The 18,050-nt window shown below is 36.2% G+C and overlaps 3 protein-coding genes across 11 annotated transcripts; all 3 read left to right on the top strand.

Annotated features, from left to right (window-relative positions):
* The first annotated feature begins 216 nt into the window (after positions 1–216).
* On the top strand, positions 217–6,423 carry LOC147535072 (alpha/beta-Hydrolases superfamily protein). 2 transcript variants are annotated; one of them, XM_086646680.1, is made up of 8 exons: positions 217–871; positions 1,800–1,925; positions 2,728–2,826; positions 3,621–3,763; positions 4,539–4,647; positions 4,975–5,082; positions 5,400–5,540; positions 5,701–6,423. In XM_086646680.1, the coding sequence occupies exons 1-8, from the start codon at positions 800–802 to the stop codon at positions 6,058–6,060; spliced, it is 1,158 nt and encodes a 385-aa protein (XP_086502806.1). In that variant the 5' UTR covers positions 217–799; the 3' UTR covers positions 6,061–6,423. The 2 variants fall into 2 exon arrangements, with proteins under 2 accessions (XP_086502806.1, XP_086502805.1); XM_086646679.1 differs by having other exon boundaries at positions 3,621–3,802.
* A 1,596-nt stretch (positions 6,424–8,019) lies between these two features.
* LOC147535071 (Tetratricopeptide repeat (TPR)-like superfamily protein) lies at positions 8,020–14,940 on the top strand. 7 transcript variants are annotated; one of them, XM_086648330.1, is made up of 3 exons: positions 8,020–8,568; positions 9,658–9,751; positions 13,168–14,940. In XM_086648330.1, the coding sequence occupies exon 3, from the start codon at positions 13,180–13,182 to the stop codon at positions 14,779–14,781; it is 1,602 nt and encodes a 533-aa protein (XP_086504456.1). In that variant the 5' UTR covers positions 8,020–8,568; positions 9,658–9,751; positions 13,168–13,179; the 3' UTR covers positions 14,782–14,940. The 7 variants fall into 7 exon arrangements, with proteins under 7 accessions (XP_086504456.1, XP_086504459.1, XP_086504460.1 ...); XM_086648333.1 differs by having other exon boundaries at positions 8,169–8,865; XM_086648334.1 differs by having other exon boundaries at positions 8,169–8,865; positions 9,658–9,755.
* A 1,023-nt stretch (positions 14,941–15,963) lies between these two features.
* LOC147535070 (small ribosomal subunit protein uS15) lies at positions 15,964–18,027 on the top strand. Of its 2 annotated transcripts, XR_015227825.1 has the most exons (7): positions 16,011–16,180; positions 16,305–16,377; positions 16,491–16,629; positions 16,721–16,907; positions 17,375–17,460; positions 17,559–17,722; positions 17,814–18,027. XR_015227825.1 is itself a non-coding variant. In XM_086648797.1 (5 exons), the coding sequence occupies exons 1-5, from the start codon at positions 16,158–16,160 to the stop codon at positions 17,845–17,847; spliced, it is 456 nt and encodes a 151-aa protein (XP_086504923.1). In that variant the 5' UTR covers positions 15,964–16,157; the 3' UTR covers positions 17,848–18,027. The 2 variants fall into 2 exon arrangements, 1 of the variants encoding a protein (XP_086504923.1); XM_086648797.1 differs by lacking the exons at positions 17,375–17,460; positions 17,559–17,722 and having other exon boundaries at positions 15,964–16,180.
* Positions 18,028–18,050: the final 23 nt, after the last annotated feature.

The raw sequence follows: 18,050 nt of genomic DNA, 5'->3' as shown, positions 1-18,050 counted from the left end.
AGTGACATAATGCCTAGGAAGTGATATGCCCCTTATTTTAAGGAGATTAAGCATCATTTTCATTTGCGATGCATTTCAAAGCTTTTGTACTCAAGAGCCAAATTCGATAGTACGCGGGACTGTTAATAGAAAAATTGGTCCACACAATCTTATAACACGATGTTATTCATTTTCAATAAATAGCCTTTACACCCGATATTGATGTAAACTTATTGCAAGACAATACTAGGAAAGTTTTAAATGCGTAACATTAGTGTTATTTGCGTCTTCCAGTTTAAAATCGTCCAAATCTAAAAAGAAGCATTCAAAATTTTTGTGTTTGATTTGAAATAGGTGGAATCAAATCAATTTTAGTTCTTATAATCCGCACGAGTCCATCCATTTAAATCAATTTTAGTTCTTTTTTGGTTCTCTATCATCCAAAATGTAGTACTAATGACACTCATGGGGGCTCCTTTTTAAAACTGCCCATAGGAGTAAATATTATAGGCGCTACTAAAGGAAGGAAAGAAGGAACATGTTCCAACTAATAGTCCTCCTTCCTTCCCCCAAATCATAGTCTCTCTGGTAATAAAATAAGAATATTATTGTTTCTTAGACAAACAAAACAGCTAGCTATTAACGTTTCTTCTTCTTCTTCTTCTTCTCGTCAATCTCGATAATTATTCAACTTGTTCGATCCTCCCTTTCATTAACAGAAAGAAACTAGAGAGAGAGAGAGAGAAAAAGTTTAAGATTCAGGTGATAAATCGATTAGATCGTATTATTTGATGGGTGAATTTCGGAATTATAACAAGATATGAAAGGCGTCTTCTCGGCGCCTGGTGATTATATTCACTTCAAATCTCAAGTTCCTCTTCACAAGATCTCTGTAATTCTCTCTCTCTCTTACCCACTCTTACTTTTTGATTTCCCAATGCTTTCTCATTTACCAATTAAATTCATGCTTTTTTGCTTGTTTTCTGGTTGTTCATCTATCTAAATTTCACGAATTATGAGGTTGATATGTGGGGATATCACGTTTCCTAACCCTAAATTTCGTTTTATTTAGTTTCCTTCTGCCTAGTATCAACATGTTCTTACCTTCATTTTACCAAAAAACAGATCTTTAACCCTTTTTGATATGTGATCATTGTTTGATTTGATTATTTTGAGGTGGTTATAAATAAACTAACAAGGTTAACTATTAAGCTTGTTCTGTAATTTTAGGCTAATATCTGTCCAACTGTTTTCCAATTTTCCTTGACTTTGTCTGGGTTGGGTTTTAGTGAATTCTCACAAAATAGAGAAATGAAAACTTGTAATCGACAATGAAGATTACATGGGTTTATATAGGAACAAGGATGCACACGAATGCGCGTGTTAAAGAAGGTTTCTAAATCGGGTCTACTCAAATAACCATTTGAAGCTCTCTTTCTCTATATGTTTCATCTAATCAAACCAAACCCAAGTCAAGTAGCCCACTTTTGGGAATTTTTTGCAATTGACACTTTTGGATAAGCTTAATTTGTTTTGATTATACACGATTTCGTGCATTAGTTTCAGATTCGGATCACGATTCTCCAATGTGTGAGATAACAATTTGGTTGTTATGTTGTTTATGCATGATCCTGTATTGATGCATTGATTCTTTGTCCGGTCTCGTTTTAGAGATAGACTTGCTATTTTAGGTGATGCAATAATTTTTTATCTACTTTAGCTATCGTTTTCAGTGCTTGACGAGAAGCGGAACTTTCACAGCTCTTTATATTAAGATACCTACTAATGTCTCTCATTCAGAAGTTTCTTGTTTCTTGCAGATTGGGCTAAAGCAGTGGCGGTACTATGAGTTCGGTCCAAAATCAGTGCCTCCTCTTATCTGTCTTCCCGGGACTGCAGGAACCGCGGATGTATACTATAAACAGATCATGTCATTGTCTATGAAGGTAGTAATTGTTGAGTGTTTTCACGTTATTCTATGGAATGAAGGTGATAACAGGATAGAATTTGGAACCGCTTCTTGTTTTCCTTCAAAAAAATTTTGATAAATTATTAAATGGGTAACTTCTGACCAAACATGTAAAAGGTAGTAACGAATTTGAAAACAACCAAGATTTATGAGTCACAATACCAAGTTAATCTTTTTTCTAGTTTCCTCATGGAAATCAATGTTTCAAATGGTGGCGCCCTGACATTATTTTCTTGTTCAATCCACCTGAACTGTCAAATTTCAAATATGTTCAAACCAACCCAGGCAATCCTTTAGGGTAAGCTAGTACTAAATGAGACAACAAAGAACATTAGGTATCTTTTTAGGCAGGAAAAATAGTGAGGACAAGGTTCTCAAGCTTTTAGGCTTGTAAACTTCTACACAAGGCAAGAGTTTGAATAATTTCTTTGCTGAACTTATGACACTTTCTAGGGCCGAAGAAGATACTTAATACCTGATTGCGTGCTGCATCTGAAGGTTAGGTGAACGAAGAAGTGCAGAGTTACAAATTGGGAGAATCCTGGATTATAATTAGCCCTACTGCACTAAAACAAGTTACATGTAGGACCAAATCTAGGGATGTCCATAAATACTTTAATAGCCCCAAGGTGTATTTTGCAGTTGATAGTAGTTAATCCAAGTTATTACAGGTGTTGTTCTCTGTTAATTTGGTTTATTTTTTACTGTTAGTAATAATCTTGTTATTTTCTATCTCATGAATATATTATGTTATTAATGCATGCATAGTTTTCTTTCAGGGTTATCGAGTGATTTCTGTTGACATACCGCGTGTATGGAATCACCAGGAGTGGATTCAAGCATTTGAAAAGTTTCTAGATGTTATCGATGTTCACCATGTAAGCAAGGCATATGTTCTCTAGTTCTTTATAACTTTTCCTATAAATAGTATTCTTTCTGAAATTTAGTTGTTCCTATAGTGCTTACATAATTTATATTTTTCTTTGTTAGCCTGTCCCTCCGTACCTATTTTGTCATCCAAAATCATTTGTATTTAGAGCTAGGGTTTGTTTGTCACAAATCGCACTCGGTTTAAAAAATTCTACATGTTTAGATCCCAATAGAAGCTAAATATGTCTCAGGTGTAGTGGCAATCAGAAACCTGGTAGAGACTTCTTTTAAAAGAATATAACCCTGGCAATAAAGTCGGACCACACCAATAATAATTACACCTACGAGTCATCCTTTATAAATGGAAGGAAAAGATTTAAAAGCCAATCTGACCGTCCATACTGTAAGTACCAATCAAGTCAAGGAAGATTCAGAAGCCAATCTAAGTTGGCTATACTTGTTTGAGGATGATGGATGGTAACTTTCACATCTTTTGCAACTGTGATTAATTTCTTATTTCACAAATAGCATCATAATGCTAGAGTAATGGTACCAATTTAATGATAATTGAAGATGATTGATAGTGGATTCGTTATTAACAATCTTTGTGAGGAACTATCTTCAAAGGAATTCCTTATAGGGCGACAAATTTGTTTTCTACATTCAAATATCTTTTGATGGTGTCAATTTAGGAACTCATGTGTCTCTCAAATATGGAGATCAATGACTATCATGTTAATGAAAACACTTAGGATCGGCAGCTTAAAGAAGTACTGAATACCTTGCCTTATTCTTTTAACAGGTGCATCTTTATGGCACATCTCTTGGAGGCTTTCTAGCACAACTGTTTGCTCAGCATCGTCCAAGACGTGTTAAATCATTGATACTCTCGAATTCGTTTTTAGACACACGCAGTTTCTCAGCTGCAATGCCATGGGCTCCTGTGTATGTTATTTGTCTGTACCTTCGGCATGAAAACCTCTGGTATCATTTTCTTGATAATAATTCATAAAATATGAAATTGAGCACTCAAATTTGTAAATGTTGCAACTGAGCACTCAGCGCTCCGGGAACAATGCTTCTCTTAGTGCCGAATATGAGGTGTCACAAAAATCTGACGTTGATCAGCTGAACATGTAAATATACCCTTAGTTTTAAATGTCAGCATAATTTAAGGGGTGTGGTGCCGTGTCTTGAACCCATGACCTTGAGGGTGGACGCCAACTTGGTAATCACTCCAACCCAGGGTTGTTGTGGACTATTGGTACATGTTGAATTTGATTAAGCTCATTATATATGACCCATGTGCCCCACTGTCAATGAAGTTTTAAGATTCATATATTTCATATTGAGATTAAAATACTATGGGTCGGAAAGTAGGAGAGCGAACCTTAAATGTATTAACTGAAATAAGTTATTTTAGAAGCATTTTGGGTTTCAGGCCTCCCATTGAGTTTGTTCATTCGATAAATGCCCGTAAATCTTGTACATCTGTGGTTAAAAGTCTTGGTAAAGCACCCTAGGTCCGTCAGCTTCACTGCACTTGTTTTATTTTCTCCAGATAATGAATGCTTTTCCGACGATATTTGTTAGGATTATGTTCATCGTTTAGGCAGATATCTTGCATGTAGTAAAACAGATATGGGGTTCTCTGGCGATGCAGAAATTCCTCGTAGCAATCTTCGTCGTCAATTAATCGAACAACTTGCTTCTGTTGCAGTGTTAGTTGGTCACCTTCCTTTCTGCTGAAGCGATATGTTTTAACAGGGATTCCTAAAGGTCCTCATGAACCATTCATTGCAGACTCTGTTGACTTTGTTGTTTCCCAGGTAGTAACTATGAAAAGCAAATTTTTGTAATCTCTTGAATCCATCTTCTCCTTAGTATTTAACTTGTCATCTTAAACTATCTTTTATCAGCTTCGCGTTGTATAAATTTATATTTACATCTTACCTGCATTAATATTTGTTCTAACAAGCAGTCTTTTGATATTAAGTTTCCCTATACATCTTTTCCCGTGGGTGTTTACTTATCTATAATTTATATATTCATAATTATTTCACGGATGTTTCATTTGGATAGCTTTTGGTTCTCGCTCTGACAAATTGATGCTTTATTATATTTATGAATTATAAGATTAGGATTTTTTTTTCCAGGTTGAGACACTCTCAAGGGAGGATCTGGCGGCGAGGTTAACTTTGACTACCGATACTGCTACAATTGGACCTCTCTTGCTTTCAGATTCTTCTATCACTATAATGGATGTAAGTAGTCCCACCCTTTCTTCTTTTTCTTTATTCTGAGATTGTTGGTGATATGTTTTTTAATGATCTGGACTCTGTTATCCAAGCAAGTTAGCTCATATCCTCCTCAGAGCCATATATGGTCAAGAGAACGTACGAGATGGTCTCTTTTAGACTATTGAAATATGGACCCATAATGTCTTTTCTGTTTTATTCATGCTTCTCTGTTGTTGATATTGGAGCAATGCTAGCAAGACACTGTTTTAGAAGTCTTTGAATTTTGTTTCTTTTACACTACATTCTTTGTTTCCGGTTAATTGAATTTACTTCGGTTGCAGACAAATGACTACTGTGCTATTCCTCGAAACCTGAAAGATCAACTTAGTGAAAAGTATCCCGGTGCAAGGCGAGCTTCTCTCAAAACAGGAGGAGATTTTCCCTTCCTTTCACGAACAGATGAAGTTAACCTACATCTTCAGGTAATTTCTCAAGATAACAGCTACTCATGCTTCCTATCTGCTTCCTATATATATATATATAGTTATATACATATATAATATGTTATATACGTTCCTTCAAATTCATGGTTGTCTTTTAACATGTTATTATTTTGTTAACAATTTATATGACATGTGATAGTTGCATTTGAGACGGGTTGGCGTCGAACCGAAACCTCAGTTGGTTTTGCGAACGTCAAGTGGCGGGAATGATGGGAGTCCTAGTGAGAGAAAGGATAAAGCTCAAGAGTCGGACGATCCTCCTAAAGAGAAATCTGAAAGTTCAACATCAAGGGATACTATTGAGAATGATGAAATTGAAGGTTCAAGTGACTCTTCAAAGAATATCAATGCAAGCTCGCCAACAAACGATGTCATGACTGGTGAGGGAGAAATTTTAAATGACCCTTCACACGACAAGGACGAAAGCACTTCAAATCCACCTTCTGAAGTTCATTTACACCCAGCAGTTTCTGATTCTGGCGAGCCATGGCCCTCGTAATGGTAACGGCGAGTGATACCCAATCTGTTGTTTACTCCTGATACGATATTTATGCACTCAAAACTTCTTTAAGAATTTGAGGCGGGGTTGTGAAAAAGCATTTCAGTTTAGCCACTCAAACCGATTCAACTAGCTCAAAATGAATTCATGATTTTCTTCTTCACCTGCTGCATGCTTTTCTTGTACATTACTTGGGTTCTTAGCTCGAAATATACAGACAAACTCGTGTGGTATGAAACGTGGATTATATTTTCTTTTCGTGTTTCCTTGTTAGCAGATGGATCATGGATAGCGGTGTTCTTTTTTTAAACTTCTTTCAGGTGATTGCTGCAGACTAAAGTTTAATTCTTGAATTCTTACTCATCATCTTTCTCTCTTTTATATAAATTGATTTTAAGTTAATTTGGTCCGGACAGAAAAAAAATAGAATACCAACTCTGGTTCATGGCACTTTCAACAAAAAAAAAAAAAAAAAAAAACTCTGGTTCATGGCAACGATCTAAAATACCTCATGGCAACTATGGACAACCTCAACTATAGCCAGAAAAAGCGGTAGAATAAGAAGAGCACCTCCAATGCAAAACTCAAAAAAATCTCTATTCATCATATGTGTCAAGTTTCAATTGAGATTATCACTCCTATGTGGCGTTAATAGAGATCTTCAATTTCTTGTTGTCTCCAATGCAAAACTCTAAACTTATCTTATTTACTTATGTGACATAGTTATTTTTGTAAATAAATAATTAGTTATTTTAGAAAATATAAAAGACTTGATTTCTATTGGTTGAAAATCATGATGAGTTGGACAATTAGAGATATCTCAATGGGACACTCTAGAAATAGAGTGTCCTCTTGAGATATCTCTATTCCGCTCTCGACATGTCATCTTAGAGATCAAAATAGAGTGTTACATTGCAGATGATTTTTAAGAAAAAAACTCTAAAAATCCTACATGACACTCGGAGTTTCTAATATTGAGTGTTGCATTGGAGATGCTCTAATGGATAAATATAATATAAGATCACGGATAAAAAAAAGAAAGTGATTTAAGTGAGCATTTCTTTAATATTGAAAGTAGGGGTGGGATTTTGGCTCGGAAACCCGAAATCCGCCCACGACCGTCCGAGTCCGAAGAGTCCGTGACCGTCCGATGACCGAAGCAGACCGTACCCGCCCGACCGAAAGATCCTAACCGGACGGACGCGGGCAAAAGTCCCTGCCCGGTGGTCCGACCGAGTCTGCCCGTTTGTTTTGTTCGCCCGATCATACCCGCTCAATTACCCTAACCGTTATACCCGCCCGGTGACATAATTGAGTTTAAGCCGTTAGATATGTAGGGTTAATTACAACCTTTTGATTTGAAGACAGAAATATTTAACCTAGAAATTCTAGGCCAGTGCTTTGGGGAAAACTAAATAGTTTCCGGGGTTTGAAATTTTAAAGGGAATATGTAAAATTTTAGAAATTTTTCGGGGAAATTAAAAAAAAAACTCCACCTCACCTCACTCTCTCTCCACCTCACCTCTGTCTTCTCCGATTAGGTCGCCGGTCGGAAAATTTCCCGGGCGGCGACGCATGAAAAATATATATTTTTTTTTTCACTCTCTCTAGAAACTCCGGCGAAGGGGTTTCTAGAGAGAGAGAGAGAGTGAAAAAATATTTTTTTTTTCATGGTCGCCGCCCGGAAAATTTTCCGGCCGGCGACTTAATCGGAGAAGATAGAGGTGAGGTGGAGAGAGAGAGAGGTGAGGTGGAGAGAGAGAGAGAGCTGAGGCGGAGAATTATTTTGCTTTCCCTCTAAATAAAATTGTCAAACAAAATTGACTAATTTTTGACCAAGTCTTCACACCCCGGAAACTATTTAGCTTTCCCCAAAGCGCTGGCCAAATTCTACTATTTTCTTTGGGGTTAATTTGACATGGACCCCAATTTATTTAGTAATATTAGGACTTCACCCCCAAAATCAAAAGTGTTCTGACGTTAACCCCCAATTCTCCTTTTTCCGTAATTTTCACGTTAAGTGGTTCGCGTGTGAATCACACACCTGATTCATGACGACACTACCCCTCGTATAATCGTCCATCTGATCTAACGGTGAACACTCTCTCGTGATCAATATTTCAACATTCTCTGTAATCTCCACATCTGTAGCTAAATCAAAACTCCAATATGAACAAGATCCAGACAAAGCGCTAGCCATCTACTCCTCCGTCTCCGATCACTACACTTCTCCATTATTCTCTCACTACGCTCAAGACCTCACAGTCAATCGTTTATCAAAATCTCGTCGTTTTAATGACATTGAAAAAAATCATCTAATCTCACAAAAAACCCTAAAATTACTGAAGAACCCTAACTTTCCACATTGATTCGATCTTATGGTCCTGCTGGTATGTTTCATCATGTTCTTCGTACATTTAATCAGATGGAAGAACTTGTACACCTAGATCACTCATCTCCTTCAACGTTATCTTATTTGCTTGCAATAAATCCAAGAAATCTGATCAGGTACCAAAACTTTTCTCAGAAAAACTCAATCTTTCACCTGATAAGATCTCATATGGGATTCTGATTAAAGGTTTTGTGAGTCGAATTCTCTTGAGTTTGACATCCCAATTTTACAAGAAATGAAAGAGAAAGACATAGAGATTACAACTATTACTTATACAACTCTTTTAGATTCTTTATATAAGAAAGGGGAGATGAAAGAAGGTGATAAAATCTGGACAGAGATGATAGAAAAGGGTTTTTCTTCACTTGATGTAACTGCTTATAATGTTAGAATAATGCAAGCTAGTAAACAAGGTAAATCTGAAGAAATTTTAGGTTTGATTGATGAAATTACTTCAATAGGGATTTAGGGTTAAAACCAGATACAATTAGTTATAATTATCTATTAACTTGTTACTGTAAGAATGGTTTAATGGATGAAGCCAAGAAAGTTTATAAAGATCCTAAGAAGAATGGGTGTCTTCCAAATGCTGTAACTTTCAGAACTTTTATGTTTTATTTGTGTAAAATTGAGAATTGAGAGTTGAAACCCTAGAATCTGAAAAACCTAGAATCAATAAACCCTAGAATCAGTAACCTCTGTAATAGAAGATAATATAAGGCAGACACAGTCCTGAAATTTATCCAGCAGATCTTCATCAGGTGAATAAGGATTTCACATCCTCTCTCAAACCCTAATTTCTCTTTTTTTTAAGCTACCCAAATTATCATTTTTTGCCCATTTTATTCTTCATTCAATATGATTCCAGTATTGTTTACTAAGCTTAAGCAAAACCCTAACTTTGACTACCCATAACTGAAATTTTAGGGTAAAACTCCTTTAAGCTTATTATTAGGTTAAATATTTGATTTGAGTTCTGGGTTATGAACAGATTAGGGTTTAGATAGCTTTTGACTTGGGTTGTCATTTTTTTTTTTTCTGATTTTGTTTGGTACATTTATTAGTAGAATCTGGAATTGAAATTTTACATGTTTTTGGTGTGTTCTTAATAAGGGTTTTGTTTTTGTGATCTATTGGGTACTTGTATTAGTTACTGTATGATATTTGTTTTGTGTTAGGTTTCTAACTAATTTCATATTTTGCAGGTGAAGAGTCTAAGAGACAACCATATTATCCACTTGGTTTCTGTCTTTCTTGGCTTAGTTCTGCTTTATCTTTCATCTAAGAATTGCAAGCTCTGTAAGTATGTCTATATTTCTTGCAGTTTATATGATATCTGTGTGATGGTCACTAGATTCTGATGGTTAGAGTTAAATTAGAATAATGAAGGTTAACTCTGATCCTGGCTATTTCTTGGTCAAGTTGAGTTTAGCAACATGTCTGATTTATTTTCTAGACCAAATGATGACAAATGTTATAGCTTTATTGATATGTATGTCGAATGGTTTGATGTTTCATGATTTTATATGATATATGTGTGATGGTTAGTAGAATCTGATTGTTAGAGTTAAATCAGAATAATGAAGGTTAACTCTGATTCTGGCTATTTCTTGGTCAAGTTGAGTTCAGCAACATGTCTGATTTATTTTTTAGACCAAATGATGACAAATGTTGTAGCTTTATTGATATGTATGTCGAATGGTTTGATGTTTCATGATTTTATCTGATGGCTTTTGAGTTTTCAATGAAAGATTGTATAACTTATGAAGCCATGAAGGTAAACTCTTGGATTAGCCTAATAACTTGATATGATTCCTACACAACTTAAATCCTAGTTCAGGAACTAACTACACCGGTCCGGGCGGGAACTAGGGTTAGCCTAATAACTCAAAGAACGCAAGGAAAACTAGGCAGAACCCCAACTGGAAAAGAAGTCTGAACTCAAAGAAATGCAGTCTAAATAGACATTCGTACATAGTGAATTCACTTCTTAAGCATCCAAAACTCCGAAGTAACGTCATAGAAATTGTACACTTTCCTAAAGGCTACTCAAACAGACAAATTATGCACAAAAATGATTTTGAAATTTCACCTACCCACATTCTCATTGAAACGGAAAATCTATTAATCTAACAGGAAATCAACAAAATGAATCAAACACAAAAGTAAACAAACCAAAATCATTTTGAAGGTGGTCCCACTAATCATAAGTAATAAACTTATCATAATGAAATAAGCATTAGCAACGTATTGAAAGAAGTTTTCATTAGAGAACAACATATCACCAAGTACATAACTATAATAAGCATGAGCAAATACAATGAAATCAAATTCAAAAGAACTAGGGTTACGAAGGTTTACTATTTGCAGACAGGAGGGAGCTTCTTTATCCTCTTGTAATCACGATTAATCCAGTGAATCCTGTTAATCAACCACAATCAAATGGAACTCCGAGTTTTCCTTGTTTCTCTATAAATGGCTTCCAGATTGCCACAGTACTCTCGATGAGATGGTAAATATCGTCAGGGATTTCAGCTATGAGCCCTTCTTAATCGAAAATTCATCTTTTAGAACTCCTGGAAATCAAATGACCAATTAAATAAACAAATTTAAGAAACAGTTGAAACTATCAGTTACCTACTATGAAATTGAGTTAAACCCTTGTTTGCTAACTTAAAGATAGTATCCTCAACCTAAACAGATCGATGAAGATGGAAAAGCGGGGAAATTAGTTTTACAGAGAGAAGCTAATCCATATGATAAGAAAAAACCATAAGATCTGTAAATCAAGAAGGAATTAGAGAGAAGATTGAAGAATATACCCTTTAGGATGCATACGACCCTAGCTCTTTATGCAGGATTGGAATTCTGATGCCGGCGATCAAGGTCCAAATGCAGGTAACGAAAACCCTAGTTCCTGAACTAGGATTTTAGTTGTGGTGGTACAAAAATTGCTAAATCAACTGCCTCCTTTACAACTACCTTGACAGAATCTTAGGACTAATACCCACTTCTACTCAATCATTAAAAGTTGAAGTGGGTCAAATGTAGGGGTTAAACAGGCTAGTTGGTCATAGAGCAGAAGGTATTAGTCTTAAGATTCTGCCAAGGTAGTTGTAAAGGAGGCAGTTGATTTAGCAATTTTTGTACCACCACAACATAAATCCTAGTTCAGGAACTAGGGTTTTCGTTACCTGCATTTGGACCACCTTGATCGCCGACATCAGAATTCCAATCCTACATAAAGGGCCAGGGTCGTATGCATTCTAAAGGGTATATTCTTCAATCTTCTCTCTAATTCCTTCTTGATTTACAGATCTTATGGTTTTTTTCTTATCATATGGATTAGCTTACCTCTGTAAAACTAATTTCCCCGCTTTTCCATCTGCATCGATCTGTTTAGGTTGAGGATACTATCTTTAAGTTAGCAAACAAGGGTTTACAGAGAGTACTATGGCAATCTGGAAGACATCTGCATCGATTTGCTTAGTAATTGGTCATTTGATTTTCAGTAGTTCTAAAAGATGAATTTTCGATTAAGAAGGGCTCATAGCTGAAATCCCTAACGATATTTACCATCTCATCGAGAGTACTGTGGCAATCTGGAAGACATTTATAGAGAAACAAGCAAAACTTGGAGTTCCATTTGATTGCGGTTGATTAGCAGGATTCACTAGATTAATCCTGATTACAAGAGGATAAAGAAGCTCCCTCCTGTCTGCAAATAGTAAGCTTTCGTAACCCTAGTTCTTTTGAATTTGATTTCATTTTATTTGCTCATGCTTATTATAGTTATGTACTTGGTGATATGTTGTTCTCTAATGAAAACTTCTTTCAATACGTTGCTAATGCTTATTTCATTATGATAAGTTTATTACTTATGATTAGTGGGACCACCTTCAAAATGATTTTGGTTTGTTTACTTTTGTGTTTGATTCATTTTGTTGATTTCCTGTTCAATTCGTTAGATTTTCCGTTTCAATGAGAATGTGGGTAGGTGAAATTTCAAAATCATTTTTGTGCATAATTTGTCTGTTTGAGTAGCCTTTAGGAAAGTGTACAATTTCTATGACGTTACTTCGGAGTTTTGGATGCTTAAGAAGTGAATTCACTCTGTACGAATGTCTATTTAGACTGCATTTCTTTGAGTTCAGACTTCTTTTCCAGTTGGAGTTCTGCCTAGTTTTCCTTGCGTCCTTCAACTACACCAAAGAGTAGATCAATGGTTTTGAATGTGTTCTTTAAGGGCTTTGCATTTTGTCTAAATGTTTCTTCGAAACATGTCTTTCCAAATGTTGATTCTATTACGAAAGAAGAACATTATTTTGTCTGCAGATGCATTTATGTTTTACTTTATTTTACCTAATAACTGTTTGAAATACTGAAAACTATTTGTTACATTATAAACGAGAAATTTATTAAACGTATCTTACTTTGTTATCTATTAGTATGGCGTAAGTGAATGAAATTATTATAGTGAATGAAATTATTATATGCATATTATATATGTGAAACCAAGTTTTGTGGGTTTCATTTTCGATGTTTTTTGCTTATAGTTCTTAATCTGGAGTATTTCAGAGGAGCTTTTGGTTTTGTGGTTTTTAGAGTTTCTCTTTTGTCCCCATGTAGTATGAATGAACTCTTCTTGTTCAAAAGATGGTTATCCGGGTTACTGACATTATATATATATATATATATATAATCTGATGCTACAGGTATGCAAATTTATGGGGACAATAGCAAGAGAAGTCTGTAAGATCATAAGAAGTCGACCTAGATGGGAAAGCACCCTCCTATCTGATTTTCCATCATCCACACTTTTTGATCCCAACTTCATCCAAGAGATCATAAAATGTCAAAATAATCCATTACTTTCCTTGCGTTTCTTCAACTGGATCGGTTCACAAGATGGGTTCACTCCAGACTCCGTATCTTGCAGTGCCATGTTTGATGCCCTTGTTCAGGCAAAAGCCACAAATGCCGCAAAATCCTTTCTTAGTTCCAACAAGTTCCTCCCAAGCCCTGATTCATTAGAATCTTACATCAAATCACTATGTAAGGATGGATCAATCGACGAGTCTCTCCAAGCTCTCACTCAGCTAAAGAATCTTGGGGTATCTCCGTCAATTGCAGTTTGGAATTCTTCATTGCTCAGTTCTCTGCGAGCTGGTAGGACTGATCTTGTTTGGGAATTGTACAGTGAGATGATGGAATCTGGTATCATAGGCAATAAGGAAACAGTCGGTTATCTAATTCGAGCCTTTTGCAAGGATGACAAGCTTTCAGAAGCTTATGGGTTCCTTCAGCAAGCTCTCGAAGGTGGACTTTCTCCTAATGTTATTGCTTTCACCAAATTGATTTCCGGGTGCTGCAAGGAGGAGAACTATGATAAAATGTCTGAGCTTCTCCATTTGATGATTGCCACAAATCATCCTCCGACCCTAGTTACTTATCAGAAAATCATATATGGGCTCTGCAAGAACCACATGGGGACTGAAGCTTTCCGCGTCTTTCATGATCTGAAGAAGAGAGGTTATGCCCCTGATAGGATTATGTACACCACGATCATCGACGGTCTTTGCAAGATGGGGAAGATCGGAGAAGCACGAAAACTCTGGTTTGAGATGATCTCTAATGGGTTTGTTCCAAACGAATACACATATAACGTGCTCATTCACGGATATTGCAAGGTTGGTAAGTTAGAGCAAGCTAAGCAAATCTACAAGGAAATGTGTGATCGAGGTCTCAAAGAAACGACATTAAGTTATAATACATTGATTGCAGGTTTACAACTGCATGGAAAAATGGACGAAGCTTCCACCATGTTTGAAGAGATGCCGAAAAAGGGAATTAAGCCTGATACTATTACGTATAATATTATGATTCAAGGGTTTTGCAGTGATCTGATGATAGAGAAGGCAATGAAATTGTATGAAGAACTCCTTCAGATAGGTTTGAAGCCATCTACTTCCACTTATACCCCATTGATTAAAGCTCTTTCTTGTGTTGGGAAATTACAGGAAGCAACTGAGTTGTGTAACGATATGGTGGACCGAAGCGTGGAACCGTTGGTCTGTACTCATGAGCATATGATTATCGGGTTCTGCAAATCGGGAAATGTCACAGAAGGCATGAGTTGGTTGGCTAAGATGTTAGAGAGTAAGCTAAGACCTCAAGAGAAGACTTTGAATGAAGTAATCAAATGCCTCATTTTGAACAGGCGAGTTGACGATGCTTTGTCGGTCGTGGATTCTATGTCTGAGATGGGTTATCCACTGAGAGAACATATATCTAGTTTGTTAGTTACTCAACTCTGTAAAGATTCATGAAGATGAAAATTATTTCAAAGAGATTTTGTTAGGAAAGTGAAGCTTCTGATGTTGTTTTGTATTTTCATTCTTTTATCTGTAAAATAAGGAATGGAAGCATTTATGGGGATGGTGTCATGTTCCTGTTTTGTTCAGATTGCTGCAATGATTTTAAGCTTATCTGTAAGGAGCCTTGATGTTCCTCTTTTAGAGTGGAGAGAGCCACTGGCATTAGGAAAATTGGTGAGTATTTACTAGATTTCAAATCTTATTCGAAGTCTGAATTGACCCAATTCAGAATTTAGATTCTTTGTTTGTGTTTGATTAGTCTGAATGACAATTTAGATTGGTTCTAAGTTAATTTGTCTCATGTTGCGAACTATGACCTTAACTATAATGAATAGAATTTAAAATTGTTTCAACAAAAAAGAAAAAAGAAAAAAGAATAGAATTTAAAGTAATAATTTAAGTTAGCATTTTTTTGAGGTCGATATTTTGGGAACAAGAAATGTTTGGAGTACAAAATTTTAGACTGCGAAAATTAGATTTTTCTGTTCTCACAAATTCACCTTTCCATTCTGTCCCCGCTATAGAGTTGTTGGCCGGCGATTTTCGCCGAAGTTCTGTATTTTCTTCTCTTTCTCTCTATTCTTTCTCGTTCTCTCTCACCCTCCATTCATCTCTGCCTCTTCGCTTCTCTTTCGAAGATCCGACGAAGGTGAGACCCTCTTCGCCGCAACCCTTCATCTGGAGTCCAAATTTCAGATGAAACAGTATGATTCTACCAAACGAGGGTTCCGATGAAGAGGTTCGAACATAGATGAAAGAAGGAGAGAGGGAGAGAAGAGAAAAGGAAGAGGGGAGAAGGAGAGAGAGAGAGAGAGGAAGAAGTGCCACAAAACTTGATGGTGGAAGTGTCACCGGAGTTGATGGTGGAAGTGTCACCGGATTTGATAGGGGTGTTACGGAGTTGACGGTGGTGGTGGAAAGCGAAGACAGAGGAAGAAGAAAAATATCAAGGGTGGGTGGCGTTTGTAGGAAACACATTATTATAAGAAAAGTTGTTTCTTCCCAATTTTTGTACTCCGAAAAAATTCTTTGTTTCCCCACGACATCAACCTTCTTTAATATTGAAATGGGGTTAAAATTTAAGTGGGTCAAATGTTGGGGTTAAAAGGGCTAGTTGGTCATAGAGCAGAAGCTAAACAGGAGTTAGTCCTAAGATGCGGTCAAGGTAGGTGTACAGGAGAGGAGGCGGTTGATTTAGCATTTCTGTACCAGAATACAGATCCTAGCTCCAGGAACTAGGGTTTTCGTTTATGTGCAGCAGCAGCCGAAAATTGAGGGAGTAAAAACAATTAGACCTTGATCGCCGATCAGAATTCCAATCTTACATCATGGGTCGTATGCATTCCAAAGGGTATTCTTCAATCTTCTCTTAAATTCTCTCTTGATTTGCAGATTTTATAGCCTTCCCGCAATTGATTTCTCTCTCTAATACTATTTTTCTCACTCTGCTTCTTCTTCTTCTTCTCTTTTTACAGTAAGGGTATGTCCTCTTCGGCTTTGCCATACAAGAGGTCTCCTCCTAGCTGGTTGAAGATTTCCTCCCCAGATGTAATAACACTCTTAAACCCAACCCTAACATATTATCCCCCATTGCCATTTTGATAGTACATTGCAATGAAACAGAACCCTAAAAATGGGTTCATTTTGTTTGATTCTTTTAGGTTGAGGAAAACATTCAGAAATTCGCAAAAAAGGGTTTAACTCCTTCTCAAATTGGTGTTATTCTTCGTGATTCTCATGGTATTGCTCAGGTTAAGAGCGTTACTGGTAGCAAGATATTGCGTATCCTAAAGGCTCATGGTCTGTGCTTACTGGTTTCTTTAAGATTTCTGAGATTTTGAGAAAGATGGGATTTTTTATTTGTGAAGTTTATTGTTTGGTGATTAATTAGGGCTTGCACCTGAAATACCTGAGGATCTTTACCACCTTATCAAAAAGGCTGTTGCAATTAGGAAGCATTTAGAGAGGAACAGGAAAGACAAGGACTCCAAGTTCAGGTTGATTCTGGTTGAGAGCAGAATTCACCGGCTTGCTCGTTATTATAAGAGGACAAAGAAGCTCCCTTCTGTTTGGAAATAGTAAGCTCTGTTAAACCCTAAATCTTTTTTTTCTGTTCGATTTCAGTTTCTTTGCTTATTTTAGATTTTAACGAGTTATCGAGTTTTCGCTCTCTAGGTTTAGACTTGCTTCTACTTCGTGACCTTATTTTGATCATGCTAGATTAGAAGGGTATTGAACTATGATGAAATTTTGGTTTGATTTTGTTTCTTCGCTTTTTGTTCGTTTTGTTGGTTGTTCCTGTGTATTGTGTTCAACCGACAGGTGTTCCTGTTTATTATTCGTTTGGTATGATTTTGTTTCTATATTTTGAATAATTTTTCGTGCATAATTTGTATGTTAACTAAATATCCTTTAGAAAGGCTTAGGGTTCCTGTGATAGGGGAATGCTACAATCGTAGAAAGTTTGACTTCAAGTTTTACTCGATGCACCGATGACACACTTCGCACCTTCGATTTTTTTTTTAACATTGAGATTTTCATGTAGCTGATGAAAGTATGTCATGAAGGTACTACAACACAACTTCCAAGTCAAATTCTGAGTGAAGGCAATTCTTTTGTCTTCTAAGCCAGGTCTAAAATCTTGATTGAGGTTTAAATTGATACATGTTAGATATCAGAATGTTTGTTTTTGTATGTGACTTGTAATGTCGGACTCTTGTTTGATTTAGGTTAATTTAGAGTCCATTTGAATTGGACAATTCCAGTTCAGGCGAGTCATATTCCAATCGACGTATTTCTCTCGGTCAGATCGACCTTACTTGAATGCCAGCCATGAATTCTTTCTGCAACTTCAATTGTTAATCATGTCTAGGATGAAAGCAACTAAGAATTGGTAATAGTGTTGATAAGTTTTTCCTTCATTAATGTTCTTTCTGGTTAAAAGAGGATTATGAAAGTTCTTACTTTTTATTCCTTTTGTGCAGTGAATCTACCACAGCCAGCACTCTTGTGGCCTAAGGAGATCATATTCAGAAGATTGAAAGCATTACTTCTCTTTTAGCTAGACTACTACTTTAGATTGAGAGATCAGATTATATCATTTTTCTAGATGGGTTTTTTTTCAGATCAAGAACTTATTTTGGAATGGATGAAGGAATGAGTTTGTTTTATCAAGTTTCTTAATATTTTATTTTTCAATAGAAAGTTACCAATTCTAGTGG

Source organism: Eschscholzia californica, unplaced genomic scaffold (assembly GCF_041429995.1).
Source record: "Eschscholzia californica isolate CP2 unplaced genomic scaffold, dmEscCali1.0.p SCAF_6, whole genome shotgun sequence".
In the NCBI taxonomy this organism is placed as follows: Eukaryota; Viridiplantae; Streptophyta; class Magnoliopsida; order Ranunculales; family Papaveraceae; genus Eschscholzia; species Eschscholzia californica.
This window is presented reverse-complemented; position numbering and strand designations above follow the sequence as displayed.

Excerpts from the sequence above, each read along its gene's own strand:
- LOC147535071 (XM_086648330.1), top strand. The coding sequence starts at position 13,180 with ATGGGGACAATAGCAAGAGAAGTCTGTAAGATCATAAGAAGTCGACCT.
- LOC147535072 (XM_086646679.1), top strand. The coding sequence starts at position 800 with ATGAAAGGCGTCTTCTCGGCGCCTGGTGATTATATTCACTTCAAATCT. Across the intron at positions 872-1,799 it reads TTCCTCTTCACAAGATCTCT|ATTGGGCTAAAGCAGTGGCG; the intron begins GTAATTCTCTCT and ends TGTTTCTTGCAG. Across the intron at positions 3,803-4,538 it reads CTTCGGCATGAAAACCTCTG|TGTTAGTTGGTCACCTTCCT; the intron begins GTATCATTTTCT and ends CTTCTGTTGCAG.
- LOC147535070 (XM_086648797.1), top strand. The coding sequence starts at position 16,158 with ATGGGTCGTATGCATTCCAAAGG. Across the intron at positions 16,630-16,720 it reads GCGTATCCTAAAGGCTCATG|GGCTTGCACCTGAAATACCT; the intron begins GTCTGTGCTTAC and ends GTGATTAATTAG. Across the intron at positions 16,908-17,813 it reads CTCCCTTCTGTTTGGAAATA|TGAATCTACCACAGCCAGCA; the intron begins GTAAGCTCTGTT and ends CCTTTTGTGCAG.